The sequence below is a fragment of the Vulpes lagopus genome, chromosome 1, assembly GCF_018345385.1.
Source record: "Vulpes lagopus strain Blue_001 chromosome 1, ASM1834538v1, whole genome shotgun sequence".
Taxonomy (NCBI): domain Eukaryota; kingdom Metazoa; phylum Chordata; class Mammalia; order Carnivora; family Canidae; genus Vulpes; species Vulpes lagopus.
The window spans coordinates 29227361-29253505 of record NC_054824.1 but is presented as its reverse complement, the minus strand read 5'-3'; the positions used below and the strand labels follow the sequence as shown (position 1 = coordinate 29253505).

The 26145-nt window shown below is 34.2% G+C and overlaps 1 protein-coding gene across 1 annotated transcript in view; it reads right to left on the bottom strand.

Moving 5' to 3' along the window:
* Positions 1 to 26145, bottom strand: part of ME1 (malic enzyme 1) — a 196219-nt gene that overhangs the window by 83526 nt on the left and 86548 nt on the right. The window contains exons 5-6 of the mRNA XM_041752514.1: positions 24821 to 24982; positions 10406 to 10509 (exon numbers count right to left, since the gene is read on the bottom strand). Of these exons, the coding sequence (XP_041608448.1) occupies positions 10406 to 10509; positions 24821 to 24982 (266 nt within the window). The remainder of the gene's footprint in view (positions 1 to 10405; positions 10510 to 24820; positions 24983 to 26145) is intronic.

The following is a 26145-nucleotide window of genomic DNA, read 5'->3' as shown; positions in this document are numbered from 1 at the left end:
AAAAGCTGAAAGTTTTTCCTCTAAGATCATGAAAAAGACAAGCATGCCCACTCTCACCACTTAATACAACATAGTATTGGAAATTCCTAGCCACAGCAATGAGACAAGAAAAAAACAAAAAGCATCCAAATTGGAAAGGAATGAAGTAAAACAATCTACTTGTAGATGTCATAATATTATATGCAGAAAACCATAAAGTCTCCATCAAAAAACTGTTGTAAGATACAAAATTGATGTACAAAAATCTATGGTGTTTGCATAAAATAACAAATTAACAGAAGAGAAATGAAGAAAATAATCTCATTTAAAATTGCATCCTAAAAAATCTAGTAATAAATTAAGCCAAGGAAATGAAAGACCTATACATTGAAGACTATAAGACACTGATGAAAGAAACTGAAGAAGTAGGAAAAGAAAGAAATTGAAGATGACACAAATAATTGGAAAGATGTTCCATGCTCATGAATGGAAAGAAATAATTTTGTACTCTGAAAACTATAGAACACTTATGAAAGAAATTGATGAAGTATACAAAGAAATGGAAGAACATTCCATGCTTATGGATTGTAGGAACAGATATTGTTAAAATGTCTATACTACCCAAAGCAATGCAATCCTTCTCAAAATGACACCAGCATTTTGCACAGAGCTGGAACAAACAATTCTAAAATTTGTATAGAACCAGAAAGAACCTGAATAGCCAAAGTAACGTTGAAAAAGAAAACCAGGGATCCCTGGGTGGCGCAGCGGTTTGGCGCCTGCCTTTGGCCCAGGGCGCGATCCTGGAGACCCGGGATCGAATCCCACATCAGGCTCCCGGTGCATGGAGCCTGCTTCTCCCTCCGCCTGTGTCTCTGCCTCTCTCTCTCTCTGTGACTATCATAAATAAATAAAAAATTAAAAAAAAAATTTTTTGAAAAAGAAAACCAAAGCTGGAAGTATCACAATTCCGGACTTCAAACTGTATTACAAAGCTATAATAATCAGAATAGTATGATATTGACACAAAAATAGACACATAGATTAACGGAACAGAATGGAAAACCCAGAAATGGGCCCTCAACTCTATAGTCAACTGACCTTCAACAAAGCAAGAAAGAATATCCAATGAAAAAAAGACAGTCGCTTCAACAAATGGTGTCAGGAAAATTGGACAGCCACATGCAGAAGAATGAAACTGGGCCATCTTTTTCAAAAGATTTTATTTATTTATTTATTTATTTATTTATTTATTCACTCACTCATTCATTCATTCATTCAGAAGAGACAGAGAGGCAGAGACAGAGAGAGAAGCAGGGTCCTTGCAGGGAGCCTGATGTGGGACTCAATCCCCAGACCATGATCAAGCCCTGAGCTGAAGGCAGAAGCTCTACCGCTGAGCCACCCAGGCGTCCCACTGGACCTTTTTTTACAACATATGCCAAAAAATTTCAAAACGGATAAAAGACCTAAATATGAGACTACAATCCATGAAAATCCTGGAGATAAACACAAGAAGCAACCTCTTTGGCTTTGGCTACAGGAAATTCTTGCTAGACCAGTCTCCAGAAGCAAGGAAAACAAAAGCAAAAATGAACTATTGGAACTTCATCAGGATAAAAAGCTTTTGCACAGCAAAGGAAACAATCAACAAAACTAAAAGGCAACCTACAAAATGGGAGAAGATAGTTGCAAAGGACAATATCAGATAAAGGACTAGTATCCAAGATCTATAAAGAACTCTTCAAACTTAACACCCAAAGAACAAAAAACCCAGTCAAAAATGGGCAAAAGACATGAACAAATATTTCTCTAAAGATATACAGACATATGAAAAAAAGCTCAAAATTACTCATCATCAGGCAAATACAAATCAAAACCACAGTGAGTCAGAATGGCTAACATTAACAACTCAGGAAACAACAGATGTTGGTGAGGATGTGGAGAAAGGAGAATCCTCTTACACTGTTGGTGGGAATGCAAGCTTGGTGCAGCCACTCTGAAAAACAGTATGGAAGTTCCTGAAAAAGTTAAAAATAGAACTAACCTATGACCCAGCAATTGCACTACTAGGTATTTATCCAGGGAATACACAAATAGTGATTCAATGGGGGCACATGCACCCCAATGTTTATAGCAGCAATGTCCACCATTGCCAAAATATGGAAAGAGCCCAGAAGTCCATTGACAGATGAATGGATAAAGAAGATGTGGTATATAAACACAATGGAATATTATCTGGCCATGAAAATGAATGTTAATCTTGCCATTTGCAATGATGTGGATAAAGCTAGAGTGTACTATGCTAAGTAAGTGAAGTCAGTCAGAGAAAGACAAATACTATATGATTTCACTCATGTGTGGAATTTAAGAAATAAAATGTCCATAATACCCAGCACAAATTACAGATTCAAAGCAATCCCTCTGAAAATTCCAATGGCATCTATCAAAGAACTAAAACAAATTATTCTAAAATTTGTATAGAACCACAAGAAATCCCGAATAGATAAAACAATCTTGAGAAATAAGAACAATGCTGGAGGTATCACACTCCCTGATTCTAAACTATAATACAATGTGGTACTGGCATAAAAACTGATATAAAAAAAAAAACTGATATATACATCAATAGTACAGAATCAAGAGCCCAGAGATAAATGCACTCTTACAGAGACCAAGAACATAAAACAAAGCAAAGTCTCTTCAATAAGTAGTGCTGGGAAGACTGGACAGCCAAGTGCCAAAAAAGAAAGAAACTAGAACACTGTATCACATCATACATTAAAAATTAACTCAAAATGGATTAAAAACCTGAATATACGACCTAAAACTATAAAATTTCTTGAAGAAAACATAGGGAGTAAACCCTCTGACAATGACAGTTGCATTGAGAATATAGTCAATTTATTAGCAATCTATTTCTGGATCTGATTCCAATGGCAAGGGAAACAAAAGTCAAAATAAATAACTGGGACCATAATATTAAACTAAAAAGCTTCTGCAAGGTGAAAGAAACCATCATAAAAACAAAAATTCAACCTGAGTGACAGAATATATTTGCAAATCATTAATTGGATGAGATTAATATCCAAAATATACCAAGAATTCATACAGTCAACAATAATTTTTAAAGAATCAAACAACCTGATTAAGAAATAGGAAGATCTAAATAGACGTTTTTCCAAAGAAGACATACAGAGGCAAACAAACACATGAAAAGATGTTCAAAAATCACTAATTATCTGGGAAATGCAAATCAAAACCACAATGAGATATTACCTCACACCTGTTAGAATGACTATCATCAAAAATAAACGATAAGTCTTGGAAGGGATATGAAAAAAAGGAATGCAAATTGCTGCAGCCACTATGGAAAACAGTATTGATTCCTCAAAAACTCAGGAACATATCCACCATATTGCCCAGCTATTGCACTTATGGGTATTTATCCAAAGAATATGAAAACACTAATTTGAAAAGATATATTTACCCCTGTGACCACCAGACATTATTTATAATAGCCTAGATATGGAAATAGCCTAAAGTGTCCACTAACAGATGAATGGATAGAGGATGAGACAGACACAAACACACAATGGAATACTACTCAGTTAAAAAAATTGAAGTCTTGTCATTTGTGACAAAATGGATTGGATATTGTGGGAATTTACTCAGTGAAGTAAGTCAAATTGAGAAAGATAAATGCTCTATGATATCACTGATCTGTGGAATCTAAAAGAAAAACAGACAAAAAAAAAACCTCAGAGTTTACTTTAAAAAAATACTAGTATAAGAAGTAAAACCAGAAAAACAAACACAAATATTTAAGGAATGCATACATTTGGTGATTTTAATATATACTCAACATATGCAAGGATTGTAAGAACTTTAGCATTTCCTAAATTAAATCACTTGAAAAGAAGTAATTCCTTGAAATACCAGACTTCTTCCCTGGTATACCTGGTATACAAGAAATAACAAATGTTGGTAAGGATGTAAAGAAAAGGAAAACCTCATGCACTGTTGGTGGGAATATAAATGGGTACAGCCACTGGGAAAAGAGTAGGGAAGTTCCCCAAAAAATTAAAAATAGAAAAGTCATATGATCCATTAGTTCCACTATTAAGTTATTTATCCAAGGAAAGCAAAAACACTAATTCTAAAAGATACAATATTTATAATAAATATACAATAAATAATTTATTTATAAGAAATATTTACAGTAAATATGATACAATATAACAAATATACAATTTTATAATAAATATTTACAATAAATATACAATTATTTAAGTATTTACATATTTGTATCTAATATGTAAATATGCAGCATTATTTATAATACCCAAGACACAGAAGCAACCCAAATGCCCACTGACAGATGAATGGATAAAGAAGATGTGGTATATGTACACACAATGGAATATTACTCAGCTGTAAAAAGAATGAGATCTTGCCCCTTGTGAGAACACAGATGTACCTAGAGAATATTAAGCTAAACAAAATAAGTCAGACAAAGACAAATATCATATGATTTCACTTATATGTGAAACCTGAAGAGCAAACAAAACAACCAGCACAAATTACAGATTCAAAGCAATCCCTCTGAAAATTCCAATGGCATCTATCAAAGAACTAAAACAAATTATTCTAAAATTTGTATAGAACCACAAGAAATCCCGAATAGATAAAACAATCTTGAGAAATAAGAACAATGCTGGAGGTATCACACTCCCTGATTCTAAACTATAATACAATGTGGTACTGGCATAAAAACTGATATAAAAAAAAAAACTATGGAAGCAGCCCAAGTCTCCATCAACTGATAAATGGATAAAGAAGATGTGGTATATAAACACAATGGAATATTATCTGGCCATGAAAATGAATGTTAATCTTGCCATTTGCAATGATGTGGATAAAGCTAGAGTGTACTATGCTAAGTAAGTGAAGTCAGTCAGAGAAAGACAAATACTATATGATTTCACTCATGTGTGGAATTTAAGAAATAAAATGTCCATAATACCCAGCACAAATTACAGATTCAAAGCAATCCCTCTGAAAATTCCAATGGTATTTACCCAAAAATATAAACCACTAATTCAAAGGGATACATGTGCCCCTATGTTTATTGCAGCATTATTTACAAGGGCCAAACTATGGGGGCACCTGGGTGGCAAAGTGGGTTAAGCATCTAACTTTTGGTTTCAGCTCAAGTCAAGATGCACAGCACAGAGTCTGCTTGAGATTCTCTCTCTCTCCCTTTGCCTCTCTGACTTGTATGTTCTCTCTCTCTCTCAAATAAATAAATAAATCTAAAAAAAAAAAAAAAAAAAACTATGGAAGCAGCCCAAGTCTCCATCAACTGATAAATGGATAAAGATGTGGTATCTTTATACACAGTGGAATAGTATTCCGTCACAAAAAAGGATGAAATCTTGTCATTTACAACTACATGGAGAGAACTAGAGAGTATAATGCGCTAAGTGAACATGGAGGGAACTAGAGAGTATAATGCACTAAGTGAGATAAGTCAGTCAGAGAAAGACAAATGTGTGGAATTTATAAAACAATCTTGAGAAATAAGAACAATGCTGGAGGTATCACACTCCCTGATTCTAAACTATAATACAATGTGGTACTGGCATAAAAACTGATATAAAAAAAAAAAACTGATATATAAAAAAAAAAACTATGGAAGCAGCCCAAGTCTCCATCAACTGATAAATGGATAAAGAAGATGTGGTATATAAACACAATGGAATATTATCTGGCCATGAAAATGAATGTTAATCTTGCCATTTGCAATGATGTGGATAAAGCTAGAGTGTACTATGCTAAGTAAGTGAAGTCAGTCAGAGAAAGACAAATACTATATGATTTCACTCATGTGTGGAATTTAAGAAAAAAAAATAAGTGAGCAAAGGGAATAAAAAAAGAAAGAGATACACCAAGAAACAGACTCTGAACTAGAGATAGAAACTGATCAGAGGGGAGGTAGGTAAGGAAGATGGATGAAACAGGTGAAGGGGATTAAGAGTACACTTCCCAAAGTGAGTACTGAGTAATGCCTAGCATTGTTGAACCACTATATTGCACATCTGAAACTAATATAATACTTTATGTTAATCATTAATTAAAATTAAAAACTTACCTAAAATATGAAACTAGCATAACATTGTATGTCAACTACACTTCAATAGTTTAAAAAAAAACAAGAAAGAATTTCCAAAATAAAAAATGATGAATGACTAGATGAGGTTACCAAGGAAGTAAGGATAAATAGCAAAGAGAAGAGTTTTAACCTCTGGCCCTGAAGCACTCTGAAGTGTAGAGGTTAGGGAGATGAGAATACATAAAGTAAGGAATCACTGAGGTAGAAGGAAACCAAGAAGAGTGGGCTATTCCAGAAGCAAAGGGAAGAAAATCATGTAATAAAAATGTTCAATGAACCTATTTGGGCATAAAATTCATTCATTATTTAGGATTATTTTCTTTTTCTTTTCTTAGGATTATTTTCTTAACCTATATTCTTAGATGTAGAATTACTAGGCCCAACTAATAAAACTGTTGAAAAGGCAAGTTCCAGGAAAACAGACCCATAGTATTCCACTGGATATGCTAATTAATATCCAGGCTAATTAATCAGTACTTTCTGAATTCAGTTTTTCCATTGTTTATTAATTTGCCTAACTATAATTAAAGGGTTCACATTAATTTTCAACAAAAGCATCATGATCAAAAAAGTATCAGGACTTGGCAATAAACTTCATAAAAGAGAAAACTATATCAATTAATAAAATAAATAGAAGAAAAGTAAAATCTGTGCTCAAAAAAGAGATAACACCATTCATCTGACTTACATAAATTAAGTTATCTATTATTTTTACATAAATTAAGTCATCTATTATTCTTAGTGTAATGTTTCCATCATTACACTTATTATAATTTCATTGTTTCATTTGATTATTTGCTTGTTTACCTATTATCTGCCTCCTCTAGTAAAGAATAAGCTATATGAAAAATAGAGATTATTTTTGCTTTATTCATCCCTATATCCCCAGCACCAACACACTGCCTGACTTTTAACAAATAAAAATGAATCAAAACAATAAAAAAGAAAACCTAACTAGGTAGTTTGACAAGACCTAGGTACTAGAGAAACCTAGCTCCTGTCGGGGCACAGGTAGCTAGGGCAACTCAATGGTTTGCTCCAATGGCCAATTTTCCTAAACAAAAAATATTTTGCAGAGGTTAGCATTTTTCTGTAATATGGCTTGATAAGAGAATATCAGAAATAGACTATTCAACAGATTCCAAGAATGCACATGCTATGTAAAGCCAGAAAATCCGTCAGATATTCCACCTGAATGCCCAGAAAACATACCATCTACCAAAGTCATAAGGAATATGCCAATAAGAAGATATCCACATTAGTAAGTTTTGGTTCTCTCTCGTGAAGGCTAGAACTAACAGAAGGAAATGTTGTTCTAGAACTGGGCTCATTGACAGCAATGGAGAAGACAAGTCTAGGTGAGGATCAGAAGTCATGAGAAGATAGGTGGACATAATTATCATGAGAGTGGCAGGGTGGGGTTTCTGAGGGGCTGGCGCACAGAAAATTATTGAGATAGTTAAAAGAATACAGCATCTGTAACGGCAAAACAGCTGACAAGGCTACTAGTCAGTGTATAAGATCCAAACAAATCAAAGATGAATGAACAAATTGGAGGGAAGCTTCCCCAATTAAGTCAAAGTATCTTTCTCAGCTTCTATTCCTGAGCTAATTTTTGGACTCAGAGCCCTCTAACTTAAGAGGCCTAGAATCCAGAGGGAAAGATCTTGCAACACTATGTTAAGACTACATGGTAATAATTCCCTCAATCCTTCTCCCACGGGACCTATACCTCTTTATTCAGGTAACTGTGCTATGGGGATAGGGAATTCCCAAACATCTCAAGGGCACAGAGTTGACAGTGATACTAGAAGGCCAAAAGCATCAATATGTCATCACCCTCCTTATTAAAGTAGAAGCATATGGAAGTCAGTAATAAACGGAGCCTTGTCCAAGGTCTAGCTCATAATGGATCCATTCACTAGGACTATAGACTGACCTGATGACTTTCTCAGTCCCCAAATGTATAATCAGAATAGACTAACTTAGGAAGTTACCACAGCACCCATGTCAAGTCCTTGTCCTATGAGGTAAAGAGTATAACTGTGAAGAAAGTCAAGAAGAATTTGAAACTGCCCCACCCAACCCTGAGAATATAGTAAGTAAAAAAACCCAGCATAGTATTGGGAAGCAGGGGGATTGGTAGAAATTAGTACTTAACTGGACACAGGGATGGTTCCAATGAAGTTATTCAAGGCTGCTTGTGGTTTCATGGTGCAGCTCGACTTCTCCCTTTATCCACTCCTATTTCTGTCCCCTCCCTTCCAGAGGGGTTTATTCCAAGCACACTCCTTAATCAGCTCCCAATTTAGAATCTGATTCTTGAATAACTCAACTTGCAACAGTCATTTTACACCTTGAATTTTGGTTACATTTTCTTTTTTAATAATCTTGAGTTTATATTCAGGACCACTTCCCAATTTAATTGGGTAGTGCTAGGTGTCACTGCTAAAAAATTTTTCCCAAAGCAGTAGCATGCCAGAAACCATTTCTGAAAAGTCTTTAAGATTCTTCTCTGGGAATAGTTTATGGTATAACTCCTGATCTATAGGTGCCCTCTGCATTTAAAATTATTTTTTATCAATCCAAATTTCCTTATCAAAGATCTTAGGTAATCCTTCAAGTCACTATTTTTTTTTAAAAAAAAGCTTTTTTGACTGTTTATTGACACAAAACATTCAAAATTAGCTCATATCTCATTTTCTGAGGAAAACTTCTCATTGATTCCAAATGGAATTATTTCTCTTTTCATTTTATCAGCACTTAAGCATATAGGCCATAAAAACTATGTTCATCAAAGAAGTTTAACAGCTTCTTTCTAAGTATACTGAAGTTATGTGTGTATATATATATATATATATATATATCCACACACACACACACACACACATATACACACACAGACTCTATTTACACAGACAATAAAAACAAATATAAGAACTGCATTTCCCTTTTCTTTTATAAAGCATCACAATGTTCTCTACGTAATCTCCTGATTGATGTTGGTATCTAGTAAGTTACAGGTAATTTCAAAACATTTCATCATATATGAGAAACTACTAGAAATTAACTGTACCATGCAATCTTGAGCTTAAACTATACAGTCTCTCAACTATTTATATGAATAAGTATAGCTTAACCAAAAAACTAATAATAACAATAAATCCACCAGGCATATGTTTTTAAAAAGTAGACCATACCAACTGGCAAATATACTCCACCCTGAAATCTTGGGCAATGGTGAGAGATTCAATATATCCTAAATATTGTGCAAGCTGATGAAAGCACTCTCTGCTATTGCATATAACTTCTGAAAATTAAACCTTATAATAAGAAAAACCAGAAGTACGTCTCCAGTTACAGCTGAGTCTAGTGATGAGTTTATTTCTATCAAAAACCAAGGCAACGTATACGGTTTAAAATAGCCCATGGTTTCTGTGGCTGTATAGTGACAAATGGGATGGCTGTCCCTTAGTGTGAAAAAATTCTCTCAGAATACATCACTAAATTATGGTGGAAGTCTCTTTGCTGAAAGAAAAAGAAATTGGAAAACTTTATAGTCGCACTTGGCCCACAATTAAATGCTACCTAAATTAGGTGAAATACAGTAATGCATTTTAATCAAGGCTATAGTTTTAATCGGACTCATGATTTGTGATTGGATGTCCTGGTTCTTTTTTTTCTTTTTCTTTTTTTTTTTTTTTAATGTCCTGGTTCTTTTTTTGTTTGTTTGTTTGTTTTTGTTTTTTTTTTTTTTTTTTAATGTCCTGGTTCTTAAACACCATTCTGGCTTGTGGATTATACTAACTCACATTCAGTCCCTACTTCCTCTCCCGCTCCTACCACCAAAGGGTCAGATTCACCCACAAAGATGACTGGGAATCACATTTTATTAGTAGCCAGAAACAAAGTACAGACTCCCAATAATTATAAAATAGCTTGCTCGGGTAATTTGGTCATTGGCCACTGCCTCATTTACCATAATTACGCATTTCAATAACCACAGGATCTAAAGATTTTCATAAAATTATCTTTACAGATAGCAATAAAGACAACCTTTTTTGAGATAGATGCATGACTTTGTCATTTGGCCACCAATAATTAAGATAGTACGTGTGTATGCATTTCATAAAAATCACTTCTAATTACTAAACATCCTATATCAAACTTGGACAACTTTATAGTTTATTATGTTAGGTTATCTTTAAGTTTTTGAAATTCAATTCAAATATAGATAAAGATTATACATACTTGGAAGAAACTGCCTCCATGAATTCATCCAAAAAATCATCATATTCAGGACCTCTCACTCTTCTCTGCCGTAGCCCAATGTACAACGGATCTTTAAGTAAAGCCTATTTAAAAAAAAAAGTTACCACAGATATAGGAACAATGATAGGAATGTCATTCACAATTTCTAAGCCTCAGTTTCCTCATATATAGAAGAAATGGAAATAAAATCTTTCCATACTGAGAATTAACCTATAGTATTAATGTCTATTATATTTGTAAGTCAAATAAAAAAATAATTACTAAATATTAAAATATTCTGCCTTATTTGGGGAAAATAAAAAGAATTAAAATATTTTAGTGATGTTAATTAGAAAAGTTCAATTCTGATTTTATAAGCAAAGTTTATCATGTAGAAAAGTAATACTAAGTTTTGAAATACTACATTAGTTTAGGAAAAGGAAAGGTACCAATTCTTTCCTTAGATTTGTTTTGTTTATGAAAGCAAAATCTTCAACAAAATTTTGATTATATCTTTAATATATTAACTGGTGGATGTTAAAAATAAATTTTTAGCCTTAACTAAAGTTTTCTTAAACTTTTTAAACTTTACAAAGTTTTTTCTAAAACTGATAGATATAAGACATTACTCTGTTCAAGTTTTAGTATATATTACACTGTTTTTTATGAGACCAGTTTTTTCATCAAGGTATAAATTATATACTATAATATATATATATATATATATATATATATATATATATATATATATATATAACAAAAGCTCCTAGTAAACTAGGAATGAGAATGAATTTCCTCAACCTAACGGAGGGCATCTGTGAAAAACCCATAGCTAACAACATATTTAACAGTGAAAGACTGAATGCTATTCTCCTAAGATTAGAAATAAGACAAGGATATCTACCCTTGCCACTTCTATTCAACATTATACTAGAGATACTAGCCATTACAATAAGGCAAGAGAAAGAAAATAGGAATATAGAAGGAAGAAAGCAAACTTATTTGCACATACATGATGATGTACATGGAAAATATTTAGAAATCCTCATACAAAATAATCCACTAGAAAAGATATATATGAATTTAACAGAATAGTAGGCTCTAAGATCAACATATACAAATCAACTATATCTTTATGTCTATCAATGAGCAGTTGAAAATGAAATAAAATACACAACTTCATTTACAATATCATTCCAAAACATAAAATTCACAAGGGACATATTCACAAAATATGTGTAAGCCCAATACACTAGAAACTACAAAACATTGCTGAAAAAAATTAAAAAAAGACAAACTGCTTTTTTGGGCTGGAAAAAGAAAAACCTGCAACCTATGTCTTATAATAGTGAAACAATGGACAAAATGGTCATCTTCAGGGATGTGAAAAGACAATGTACCTAAAGAACCCATGAATCTGGCAGAAGAGATATCCAGGCAGAAGGCTGAATGTGTAAATTGGCCTCTCTTAGCTGTATGATAAAGTTAAAACAGGGATGAGTTGAAGAAGGAAATGTTTAGCTGTTGAGCAAAATTTAGAGAATGTAGAGGAGACGATACTTGCTTGTAAAAGATTTCCAAAGTAAAATAAGGCCTGCAGTCAAAGATCAAGTGTGTGGTTATAACAACTTCTGTGAAAAACTCTGAATGATCTAAAGTGGAAAACTCTGAATGATCTAAAGTGGAGCCTAACAGGCCATCATGGCTAAATAAAAAGAACTGGTTCTGCAGCACTATGGTATATCAGTCAATGTAGAGAGGTGTGTTTTGAAAAGAATTATGAGTAAGTCCTTTATCTAATGGGGTAGATATTAGTCTGATATGGAGAAAGCTTAAAAAATACAATTTAAGGATACTGTACTATTTAGATGATTTGGGATAAAGACACTTCAAAATGAAAATCCTTCTCTGGACCTTCAACTTTCCATAGGCAGAAAGCAGAGAGATAAAGTTATTCAGCTGCAACATGGCCACTTATTATGGAAAAGGAAGGATGTCTCAAAGGACAGAGCCAAGAGCTCAGAGAGCAGAGCCAAAAACCTAAAAGAACAACGAATTACAGGACCACTCTAAGGGAAGAGAATTAGGCCTCATTCAAAAAATATTACCTACCCCTCAGGTAGGTGGGAAGGGAACATGTCCAGTGGCAATTCAGAATTGCCAGGAACCAGAGAGCAATATGATTCCCATTTTGAATTGAAGTGTTGATTATGGTTATTCTGTCCCTGCCTCACCACTGAACAGCTAAGAGGAGTCACACCAAGGAACAAAACACAAGACACTTCATTTGCATCTAGATGTATTTAGATGACAGGACCCCAGACTCTGGGCCTGCTGTTGTTAATGGGATGAAACTTCTGGGAACCTAGAATGGAGATATGCATATTTTACATGTGGAATGTGAACAATCTGTGAAGGATAAGAATCTAGATGGAGAAAAGCTGTGCCAAGCATCCTGACCAACCTAGCCATCCCAGTGAATCATAAACATTAACAAAACAGTAAATGTTTTAAGTCACTAAATTTGGAGGTGGTTTGTTATGGATAAATGATATGTTTTTGCAGGTGCTGTGATGTTAAAAGGTTAAGCCATCTGAATCACCTGAGTTGGGACCTTCTTAAAGCCAACAGAAATTATATGCCGGTTCATACATATTATCCTAGTATAATTATTAACAGCATCCTCTTTTAGTGGGTTTGGCCAGTAGATTCTGTGGTCATCCTATTTATAATAAACTGCACAACAATGAGTTAAGGCTCTCCAGCTAGCTGTTCAAGTTAACATATTTAATCATATAAATGTATCTCAGATGAAATACAAAATCTGAAATAGTGCTGTAGTAAAGTCCAGCTGTTCTGTGAGGCCTAATAACTTTAAACAATCTACTGGCAAACTTCTGAAGAGCTGAGATTGAAGCACCAATGAGCTACTGCCAGAATTAAAATACTTTCTCCATGTGTGGAATATATTTGGACTTCTAAAATGTGAATTAGGAAAAGAACACAATTGAGAAAAGACGCTACATGTTTCGCCTTCTCTTTTGTCTCATTCTTTCCCATTCTAATAATTAAGTATGTATCATAAAGAATGATACATACATACAATGAAGAGTCAAGTATGAAGATTTAAGAATAATTTATCTTGTTATCTTTGAATTAAATCAGGAAGTTATAAAATGCTTCCAAGTCATAATGTCCCTGTCAAAAGTTACTGCTTTTTTTAAATTTCACGATAATTGCAGCATGAATAATAAATGTAATCTTGGAAATATCACTGACCAAAAAAATTAGTATCTACAAAAAGCAATTTAACAAGATTACCCAATTTTGATAATGGTTCCATAGACCAAATAGCCTGGCACAGAAGTGATACTAATTCATTGGCTTAGAAACTTCTTATTGCCAAGGGTAAAAATTTAATAGATCTTTGTTGGAGAATAAATGAAAGACTTGAAATTAAGAAAGCACTTAAAAAAGTTTAGACTTCCTTTAACAAGAAGTGTCACATAAAATATATGTGGTGTCACAAAAGACTTATAAGCATGAAAAAAGGGGGAAAAAGCAGAAAAAAAGCAGGGGAAAAATATTAAAAGACAAAATACATAGAAATAGAAGAGAGTTCCAAAAAGAAGTAAGGAGGGACTACACTGGTGAAGGTAATTACTTACTCATTAGCAATATCTCAATTCTAAAAACTTGGAAATTTTTATTTGAAGTACTCATTTATTTAATGTTGATAGAAATCATTTTTAACTCTCACCCTGTTTCAGTTTCTCTCATTCTTACCTTGCCAATCTGGAGTTTGAGAATTAAAAAATATTTTCTTAAGAATGAAAAAAAATAATTTATTTTTCATTCCTAAATAGACTTTGGTGTGTGTTTAGGGGTTGCCAGGCATCCTATATGTGAATGTGGACATGTCCTGAATTTAACAATTTTTATCCTGTGTCTTATACTGACTTTGTCAGAACACCCTAAATATTATTCTATATTCAGCTTTTTTCAGTAAATTATAAAAATTTGGTAGTCAGGAAAACTATTTTTTCTTAATATTTTAAGGTCCTTTTTACATTAGAAAAGCTACATTTGCCTAACAGAAAATTTGAGAGAACTGAACAGTAAAATTACAAAGAATACCAACAATCTCTACTCACTACTAGCACCTTGATGCATATACTTCTAAGTCATTTTCCCGATGTCTATGCATGTAAAATACTATCTCTTTAAATGTGTGACTATATCATAGATTGTTTCATAACCCCTTTACACAGAGTAATATATTATGAAAAGTTTTCATGTCACTAGATGAACATTTTAAAAACTTGCAATCTATACTGAAACTCTGCCCTTCTAGAGAGTATGAACAAATTAATATCTCCACCCAGTAACATATAAATACAGGCCCTTCCTTGACTTACAATAGAATTACATCCCAATAAACTCATCATAAACTGAAAATATCTTAATTGAAAATGCATTTAATACACCTAACCTACTGAATGAACATCATAGCTTAGTCTGGACTCCCTTAAATATGCTCTACCCAGGAGCACAATCATTGACAAATAGCCTATTTTATAATAACGTGCTGGATATCTCATGTAATTCCTTGAACACTATACTGAAAAACAGAATGGTTGTCTGGGTACAGAATGGTTATAAGTATATTGGCTATTTAATGTCATGATCACATGGCTGACTAGAAGCTGCAGCTCGCTGCCTCTGCCCAGCATCATGAGAGAAAGAGATTATACCACATACCACTGGCCTGGAAAAAGATAAAAATTCCAAATCTGAAGTATGGTTTCTACTGAATGCTTATAGCTTTGGCACCATTGTGAAGCCCAGAAATCCTAAGTCAAACCATCATAAGTCAGGAACCATCTATGTCTCTATTTGTTGCAGCATCAAATATATTATCTTTCTATATATATGTATATATATGAAATATACACATAAATATATGATAAATATGCAAATATTAAATATATAAAAATACACATTATTTGATATATAAAATGTTGTCAAGTGGCATTCATTTGTATTTCTCTTCTAACATTGAACATTTTTATAAGTTCATTGACCATTTTTAACTGAAAAAATCAGGTTCTGTAAGGAATATAAATTTCGGCTGTTTTGCTGATTCGTATCATCAATAATACACTTACAGAAACTATACTACCAACATTTAGCCAAGAGTCTGAGCCATAAAATTTTAAATATTGTATAAAAGCAATATTTTAAATGTCATCATGCATATGAGCTGGCATGAATGTAAAAAAAGTGGTAGAAATAAAAATGATTCAAGTTTGACTATGATTCAGTAAGTCTGGAGTGGAGCCCAGGATTTTTCATTCTTAACACACGTCCCGGGTAATTTTGAACCAGTTGGTTCATAGAACATATAGTTAGTGAGAACCACTAACTTCAAATTTATATTAAGTTAAAACAAAAATATTCTACTTCCCAAAAGGTTCTTATCTCAGGTAAATATTTTGTTTATTTTAATTTATACATGGGTGATTCTAAAATATAGCACAAACTTCAAGGGCTTCCCAGTAGTTTTAGTGCATATAAAGCCAAACTGAAGATCCCACCTCGTTCCCAAGGCATTGCTGTAGTACTTCAAAAAGCAAAGAAATTCTTGATATGATCCATTATCATCTGATTTAGATAGGGTGAGATAAAAAGAAATTGCAAAATGTAAGCACATGACACGACAAATAGAAAACCTGGAAACTGAGGGATCTTCTTTCCTCTGGCTTTATTATAATCATTAGTGCTCATTCCAGTGCAGAATCACTTGTCTGAAATGACAAGCAATCCCATCATATGAAAGGGAAAAAAAATGAAGGAGAGTGGAGGGACAAATGATGACATTCTAGCTGGGACTCGGTGGTAAGAAGAATAATGACTTCCCTCATCCTTAGAACCTGTCAATATGTTACCTTATGTGGCAAAAGGGACTGCAGATGTGATTAAGGGTAAATCTTGGAAACTGAAAAAAATCTTTCCTGGCTGTGCTCAGAGAAAGAGAGGTGATGACAGAAGGAGAGCCAGAAAGATACTACACTGCTGGCTTGAAAATGGAAAAAGAGCACCATAAACCAAGGAACAAGGAGGCAATCTCTAGAAGTGGGAAAAGATAGTGATATAAAACACAGCCCTGTGGACACCTTTTAAGATTTTAGCCCTTTGAACCTTGTGTCAAAGCTGTGACCTATAAAACTATAAAATAATATATTTGTGTTGCTTTAAGCTAAGTTTGTAGTGACTTTTTATAGTAGAAACAGAAAATTAACACAGGCCACATTTTAGGGCCAACACTAGTTTCTGTACACAGCTACAGGTGACAGAAAGTCTAAAAGGTTTTTCCTTCCTTCAGTTTCTCTCCATCATGGCCAGTTCATGCAAGATATGAAGAGTACTTTCCAGAAGGAACACAAGGATGAACTTTCTAAACGGATGAAGGCTTCAACTTTGTGAGTTTGAGTTTCAATAAGAATTCTAGATCTAGTTATACTGTACACATGAACTAAAGACCAGACTAAACATAAAATGAGAATCAGAAATGAGACCTGGAGCAATGATTCCATAAATGAAGAATAACTATGCAAAAACAACTGCCTTTAGCCTCTTGGAAGAGTAACCAAATGCTATGGGCCAAATTGTGTCCTCACCAAAATCATATGTTGAGGTCCTAATCCCCAATACCTCAGCATATGACTATACTTGAAAACAGAGTCTTTAAAGAGGTAATTAAGTTAAATGAGGTCATTAGGGTGGGTCCTAATCCAATATAACTAGTGTTCTTATAAGAAAAAATTAGCACACAGATGCACAGAGAGGGAAGACCCTACGGAAACACTGAAGGAAAACCAGAGGAAGAAAAGCCAAGGAGAAAGACCTTAGAAGGAATTAACCCTGTTGACACCCTGATCTTAGAAATCTAGCCTCCAGAACAGTGAGAAAATAGATTTCTCTTGGTGCACCACCCAAATCTATATAGTACTGTTATGGCAGCCCCAGAAAACTAATATACCATGTAATACATGAAAGCAGTCTTTAAGACCTAATAAAACCTAGATCGGTATGTAGGGAACACAAGGAATATCTACTCATGTTTTTAATCAAATAGCAAACTTTGATATTTGTCACTTATAAAAGAACAACCAACAAATAATAAATATAATTAGTTTGAAGGTTTTGCAATGGCTTATAAAGAAAACTGAGTATGGTATGTTCTGAAAAGACAACTGAAAAAAATTAAGGTAACAGAAGTAAATTGTATATAGCTACAGTTTCACAATTAACATAAAGAAAATGTGAACTGGGGATGCCTGAGTGGTTCAGCAGTTGAGCATCTGCCTTTGGCTCAGATGGTGATCCCAGGGTCCTGGGATCGAGTTCCGCATCAGGCTCCCCACAGGAGCCTGCTTCTCCCTCTGCCTATGTCTCTGCCTCTCTCTGTGTGTCTCTCATGAATAAATAAATAAAATCTTTAAAAAGATTTTTTTAAATCTAAAAAACGAATGTGTGACCTGTGACATAACAGATGAAAAATATGAAGGAAACACAAACATCCTACCTAAATGAATGCTTTGCTTTATTACCTAAAGAATAAGAATATTTTTTTTAGCCAACCATTTTATGGCTCAGTTTCATCATCTTTGGCTTTTTTATTTTTTAAGATTTTATTTTTAAGTAATCTCTACACTCAACTTGGGACTTGAACTTACAGCCCTAAGATCAAGAGTCACATGCTCTATTGACTGAGCCAGTCAGACACTCAACCAGTGTCTTTGTCCTCTAAACCTCCTCTTAGTGAAAGATGTTGAGATGAAGGAAGTCAGGCAAGTGTGATCTTACATCAAGTGAAGAATGTCCTATCAATTGGCTCTTAATTTCTTTCCTATTTCCATTACTATTCAATATATGAATTTATAATGAAAGAGCAAAGTGTTTATAATTTATAAAAATGGGATCTAGTTCTCATTAAGCTTTGCTGGAGTATTCTGGATAAGAAAATAAGTGGTGTTATCAATTTGTTTTTATATTTTTACCATAAAATGTAAAATTGGACAGAGATTCACAAAGAGATGATTTTAAAAGTTTTACCATAGGGGGAAAAGTTTTTACCATGGAATGTTTTTACTAAAAGCAGTTTTCCACATATGAAAGTAAAACATAAATCAGCAACATATAAACTTCATTACATTTTATATTCAGTCATATTCTAGTGAATTAAATTTTGTCTTTTTAGTAAAGCGGCAATACAAAATAAAAAGAATAAAGTGTCAGAATGAATTAAATAAGATTAAGAGTTAATAACACATCTCACTCTAAATATTTTTCTATTCTCCTTTAGGTATTATTTAAGAGCTATAAACATAAAATTCAGGTTAGATTGCTTATAAGCTAGAACGTTATAACGTATTTTGAATTCCAATAGCTCACAAGAGAAGAACAAAGTCATGTGTTGGAGCATTTTTATTTTAAGCAACAGAAAAGTTAATCTAGAATCTAAATGGCTTCTATTCTTCCTGATATATAAGTACTTTATTGTTTATAGACTACAGTTGATTTGTCTGTCCCAAAAGTTAAGGAAATGACAAAAATATATTCTGCTTTATAAATACAGCATACCTCTATTAGTTTTTGGAAAAGACAAGGCAGATGTATACTTGTAAAAAAAATCATTCTTCTGATGAACTAAATCAAATGTCACTATTTCCTTGTTAGAAAATTTGAATACCACATAACATCAGCAGAATAAACTATTCTTGCTATTTTGCAAATGAAACAATTTTTGTTAGTTATTACAAATACTTAGGAAAACTTTTGAAATTTTAATATTTATTTTGCAAGCAGTCACCTTACTGAGGGCTCTAATTTGGTCATGATAATTGTTACTTGATTTTCTTGGGTTTCATCAATAAACCTATTACCTATAAATAATGATAACTGGGTCGTTTCAAATCAGTCAACTATCCCATTTGTTTTTCTTGTCTTATTACAAAGGCTAGCACTTTCTGAACAATCAAAGAGAATACTGATAACAAGTGTCTTGATAACTCTTTAAAAGAAAGTCTCTAAGGGGCACCCAGGTGGCACAAACATCTGACTCTTGGTTTCGGCTCAGGTCACGATACCAAAGTCATGGGATCGAGTCCCATTTCAGGCTCTGCACTCAATATGGAGTCTGCTTACAGACTCTCTCTCTTCTGCTCTGCCCCTCCCCCCACCATTTGAGCAGTCTCTACTAAAATAAGTAAATCTTTTTTATTAAAATTAAAAATTAAAATTAAAAATAAAAGAATGCATCTATCACCATTAATTATGAAGTTGCTAATAGTTTGAATAGTTTTTGATATTAAAAGTATCTGGCTAAACTCAACAGCCAAGAAACAAACAATCCAATCATGAAATGGGCAAAAGACATGAAAAGAACTCTCAGAGGAAGACATATACATGGCCAACAAGCACATGAGGAAATGCTCCACATCACTTGCCATCAGGGAAATACAAATCAAAACCACAATGAGATACCACCTCACACCAGTGAGAATGGGGAAAATTAACAACACAGGAAACCACAAATGTTGGAGAGGATGTGGAGAAAAGGGAACCCTCTTGCACTGTTGGTGGGAATGTGAACTATTGCAGCCACTCTGGAAAACTGTGTGGAGGTTCCTCAAAGAGTTAAAAATAGATCTGCCCTACGACCCAGCAATTGCACTGCTGGGGATTTACCCCAAAGATACAGATGCAGTGAAACGCCAGGACACGTGCACCCTGATGTTTCTAGCAGCAATGTCCACAATAGCCAAACTGTGGAACGAGCCTTGGTGTCCATCAAAAGATGAGTGAATAAAGAAAATGTGGTTTATGTATACAATGAAATATTACTCAGCCATTAGAAACGACAAATACCCACCATTTGTTTCGACGTGGATGGAACTGGAGGGTATTATGCTGAGTGAAATAAGTCAATCGGAGAAGGACAAACATTATATGGTCTCATTCATTTGGGGAATATAAAAAATAGTGAAAGGGAATAAAGGGGAAAGGAGAAAAAATGAGTGGGAAATATCAGAAAGGGAGACAGAAAATGAAAAACTCCTAACTCCGGGAAACGAACTAGGGATGGTGGAAGGGGAGGTGGGGGGGGGGGGTGACTGGGTGACAGGCACTGAGGTGGGCACTTGATGGTATGAGCACTGGGTGTTATTCTATATGTTGGCAAATTGAACACCAATAAAAAATAAATTTATATAAAAAAAGTATCCTGCAAGGTTCAGTTTGCCAATATTTTATGAAGAATTTTTGCTTCTACATCTACATTCATAAATATCTACATCTACATTCATATAAGCTAAAGTTTACTAAGTGCTTACAAAATGCCAATCACAATCATGAATACTCTATAAGAGCATTAAATTATGACAACTATGTAAGATAGGTACTCATTTTACATGAGGAAATTAAAGCACAGAAGAGGTAAGTAACTTTTTCAAGATTACACACCTAGAAAGTGGTAAAGGTAGGAACATGGGTAAACATGAGACAAATTAGCAGTTTCTTATTATATGCTATCTTTTTTTTACCAGGTTTGGATATCAAGGTTATGTTTTCATAAAACGGAATGGGAAGGGATCCCTGGGTGGCGCAGCGGTTTAGCGCCTGCCTTTGGCCCAGGGCGCGATCCTGGAGACCCGGGATCGAATCCCACGTCGGGCTCCCGGTGCATGGAGCCTGCTTCTCCCTCTGCCTGTGTCTCTGCCTTTCTCTCTCTCTCTCTCTCTCTCTCTGTGACTATCATAAATAAATAAAAATTAAAAAAAATTTTAAAAAAAAACGGAATGGGAAGCTGTAATTTTAATATGCTCTAGAACATTTTATAATGTATAGGAGCTACTTTTCCTTAAAAGTTTGAATGATCAGGGGATCCCTGGGTGGCTCAGCGGTTTGGCGCCTGCCTTTGGCCCAGGGCACGATCTTAAGAGTCCCGGGATCAAGTCCCACGTCGGGCTCCTGGTGTGGAGCCTGCTTCTCCCTCTGCCTGTGTCTCTGCCTCTCTCTCTCTATGTCTATCATGAATAAATAAATAAAATTTTTTTTAAAAGTTTGAATGATCAAATTCATAATCTTGTATAAATTTAGAACTGAATTCTATTTGATTTAACTTAATTCTACTGAATTAGTTCATAATTCTACTAAATTAAGTCAAATTCTACTGAATTCTAATTAATTTAACATTAAAATTTAGACCTATTTTCCCTTTTGTAGGCTTGTCTCTTCTAATTCTCTCTATTGCTTGCATAAATCTGGTGACATGGTTCATAAGCATTCAACCATTTTGGATAGAACCTCACTATTTTATCTAAAAGCCTAGGAGCCCCAACTAATTGTCACAAGGTGTAGGCTAGCCATGCCAGAAAAACTAACCATGTGACCTGGATTGAGGGACTTTGATTCAAATGTAATCAAACTGGTACCTGGGTTCATGTGGGCAATCAATCAATCAATCATGTCTAGGTAATGGAGCTCCAATAGAAACTCTGAGCAGTGGGGGTACAGATCAACCTCATATATTAACACCATAGGTAACTTGCCCTGTCTCTACAAAGAGGGAAATAGAAGCTTCACACTTGGAACCCTCTGAGACTCTCCCCCCTACACATCTCTTGCTTTGGCTGATTTTAATCTACCATAACTGTGATTATAATAGTTTCATTGGGATCTGTGCATCTTTTTAGGGAATTATCAAGCCTGAGAGTTAGCTTTGGGGAATCTCCTACCAAACACACAGTTGGTCTCAGAAGTGAAGACAGTTGCAAGGACTTTGTAGTTTGGCTAACTCTACACAAAACGAAGTAATCTTTTTAAAAGAAACAAATAATTTACTCTTTTTAAAATAGGAACTCTAGCTGCTCAGATATTAATATACAGTTTCACCATTGCTAAATGTGACTTATAGAAAAATGGGAGTTATAAGCAGATAACAGTAATATAGAGACTAATAATATATTGTAAATGGCAGAGAAGTGGTTTGCTAATTGTCCCTTAATGGTTTGCCGAATGTCCGTATCAAAGCATTTAATATATTTTGAAACTAATTACATATGTACCTCTTTTTCTTGATTCAGAACATCTTGCTGGCAAGATCTTAAATTATTAACTCCATTATCACCTAGGTTTTGCTTAGGCCTTAACAGATAGTAGGTGCTCAATATTTATCTAATTCAATTAAATCTATAATGGAATCTTAAGAGTTTTGAAAAGGTCTCTCAAGCTAAAAAGTGACCTGTCAAAGAGTTAAAATTCCACTATTCATTTTTTTCCCTAGTATCTCCAAAAGTCCACTGGCAATAAGCAAAAACCTCTAGAAATAACACATAGCATTTCAATAACAAGATAATGTAAATTATCAGATTATTTTCTAATTTAGTAACTTGAATACCTTTCAAATGTAGTAAGCAGCAGGCATGTTTAATGAGAGAAGGGCAAAAGAAAGCAAGATTTACAACAAGGCAAAGTAAGAAATTTGACGAAGGATCAATGGATATGGATTCTATAGGCTGAGGAGGTAGAATACAGGACAGAAATGGAATAAATGTAAAAGCCCTGCATGCAAAAAGAGTAAAAGAATACTATCAGATAATGTGAGAAAACTCAAGACAACTAGCCAATTTGACAATTTTAAGACCTCTTTTCGTGAAATAAAGTATCTCCTATAACTAAATACAATCTATCAGTGCAAAATACCCAGTGTTATAGTTTCATCATTAGTATGTAACTTTCTCTATGTCCACATTACATCGACAACATCTCAATAAAAGACCCAAGTTTGGGGTTCCCAGTTGGCTTAGTCATAGGAGCAGGTGACTCTCGATATCAGGGTTGTGGATTTGAGCCCCTGCTGGGTACGGAGACTCCATTAAAAATAAATAAATAAAATCTTTTAAAAACAAGCAAAAGCCAAAATTTAAAACTGAATTCTTACATTTTTGCATGCCTTTCCCATCACTCCTGACTCCTCTTCACCTCTCCCTAGAATTCTTAAGATGTTCTACAGATTTGGTAATGCTAAAGGTTTTATTTATTTGAGAGAGAGTGAGTAAGCAAGAGAACACAAGCAGGAGGAGGGGCAGAGGGAAAGGGAGAAACAGATTCCCCACTAGCAGGGAGCCTGATGTGGGTCTGGATCCTGGGACTCCAGGATCTGACCTGAGCCAAAGGAAGATGTTTAATGGACTGAGCACATCCAGATTTTGTAATTTTAAACTATACCTGATGTTATTGTAATTTATCACAGAAGAATGTTTTTAAAATATATGAAAAAAATAAAGAGAAAATCTTAATGTTCAATATGCATACGTAATTTTAGGATGATTGTTCAAAGATGTCAGGTTTGATCATTTCTAAGTCATTTCTATTAGTATTGAAAAAGAATATATCAGATAAGCAGCATGCTATTATCAAAATGTTCCCTTTATAAAGGTTAAATGAGCACTCGCATACATAGGAAGTTAGATATTATAATTTTCTCTATTAATGAATATAAAACCTGTTCAAGTTAATATTATACTATCAATGGGTTAATTGCCTTAGTAGGGAAGAAAACAACTATAAAAACTGTATACGTTCTACCTTTAATTTCTAGTATCTATCACAATAACTGAACCTAAATATTAGCAATAAAGGATGAGCAAAAATATGTACTGATATACAACCTTAGGATTCTAAAATATTGATACAGGAATGAGAAACACTAAATTCCAAATCATCAGAGGCACCTGGGTGGCTTAGTCAGGCATCCAACTCTCGATTTTGGCTCAGGTCATAATTTCAGAGTCCTGGGGTAGAGTCGGCCATGAGGCTCTCCACTCAGTGGAGAGTCTGCTTGTCTCCCTTCCCCTCTGTCCCTCACCACTGCTCACCTGAACACAATCTCTCTCTCTAAAATAAAACTTTAAATAAATAAATAAAATTCCAAGTCATCTACCACAGGTTTAAAACAGACTTCTAGAACAAGATTTCATACTGATTAAACTTAGTAAGGCCTTTGGGATTAGTTCCTAATTAGTACGAAAACAATAATTTTAAAAAAGAAACCATGATCTCCTAAAGTAAAACATATACTCTATAGAATGATGGTGTGAGTGTTCCTCAAAGGATAAAACACTAATAAACAAGCTGGTAAAAGATTAGTCACATTATTGAGAAGGAGAAGAAAAGAGCAAAAGAGAAAGAATAATTTTCTTATAGTTCTTGGGGGATGAGTTTGAGGAGAGAGGGAGAACCAGACAAAAAGAAGTGAATGTTATGAAGTTCCTGAAAAAAACCTCAAAAGACAAGAATTGGTGCTGTTTTTAAGGTGTCCAGACTGTCTTACAGACTTAAATTGTTTACCTCATTTTCTGTTCCCACATCCAGAATAACAGGCAGACATTCCTGGGGATTCATCCCTCCGCAGGCTGTATACAGCGCCAACTTGCCCACAGGGATGCCCATTCCATTACAGCCAAGATCTCCCAAGCCAAGAATACGCTCTCCATCAGTCACCACAATAGCCTAAAAGAGATAGAAAAAGTAGCCATTAATAGATGTTTAGAAATCCAGGGGCACAATTCCTTGTCTCTGCCTTCTGAAGTTAATACTCCTGTAATGAAATACTAAGCTGTCGAAAACCAAAATTTAATATATATGTCTAAGAGATTTCATATGATCTTAAGTGTGGAAGAGTGGAGACAAGAAATAAAGTTGGTACATATTTTTAAACCATTTTTTAAAAATACATATAAATGATTACTTTGGTTAGTGAAGAAGAGAGGGTATAACACATAAAGATCAGAATAACTTTGTGGCAAATGGGAAGAGTACAGGGAAACAGGAGCTCAAAGTGGTAACTAAAGTGAAATGCAGAGCAGCTTTGATACCAATCCCATCCACTTTGAGCATAATTTTGGGAGAGCCCTAGGTAAATAATGCATGATTGCTATGTAGCCCCCCAACGCTCTGATGTTTAGTTTATGCATCTTGGCACCATTCTCCTATTTTCACGGCAATGTTGATCCATCCTCTTTAACTCCTCTAGCCACTGGATACTGTTCTGCCATTTTTGAAATATGCTGAGTACAGTTTGCTACTTCTCTTACCTGAAAACCTTCCACTAGAGTTAATGAATTTTGTTTAGTTTCTTTCCAATAACCTTGAGTATCTATGAGACATACATTTTAATCATGAGGAGATTTTATTTCTATTTTATTTGATATCTGTATGAAATTAATGCATCTAACATCCTTATTCTGTGATTCATGGCCATTATATGAATTTAAGCAAAACCAAACTTGTGAAACACAATTTGTTAGGTTCTCTTTCAACTCCTACACTTGTTTCAATTGACCCTTGGGAAAATGTCAGTCATTTGAACTTAAATAAACGGATGAATTAAATCTTCTGTTTCTTATTTGTAAAACAGGAATAATAAAGGTACTTTGCAGAGGCGCTACATAAAAATAGGAACCAACTCTATTTTATTCTGCTACTGTACAGCAACACCATGCATAGCATTTGGCACATAGTAAACAATGGATAAACGTTAGTTAGTTAGTTAGTTAGTTAGTTAGTTAGTTAGTTAGTTGCATAAATCTGTGATTCAATAAAACAGGAACATGATATACAAAGTATTTACCATACATAGTACCAGGTACATTACAAATTTTCAACAAATTATA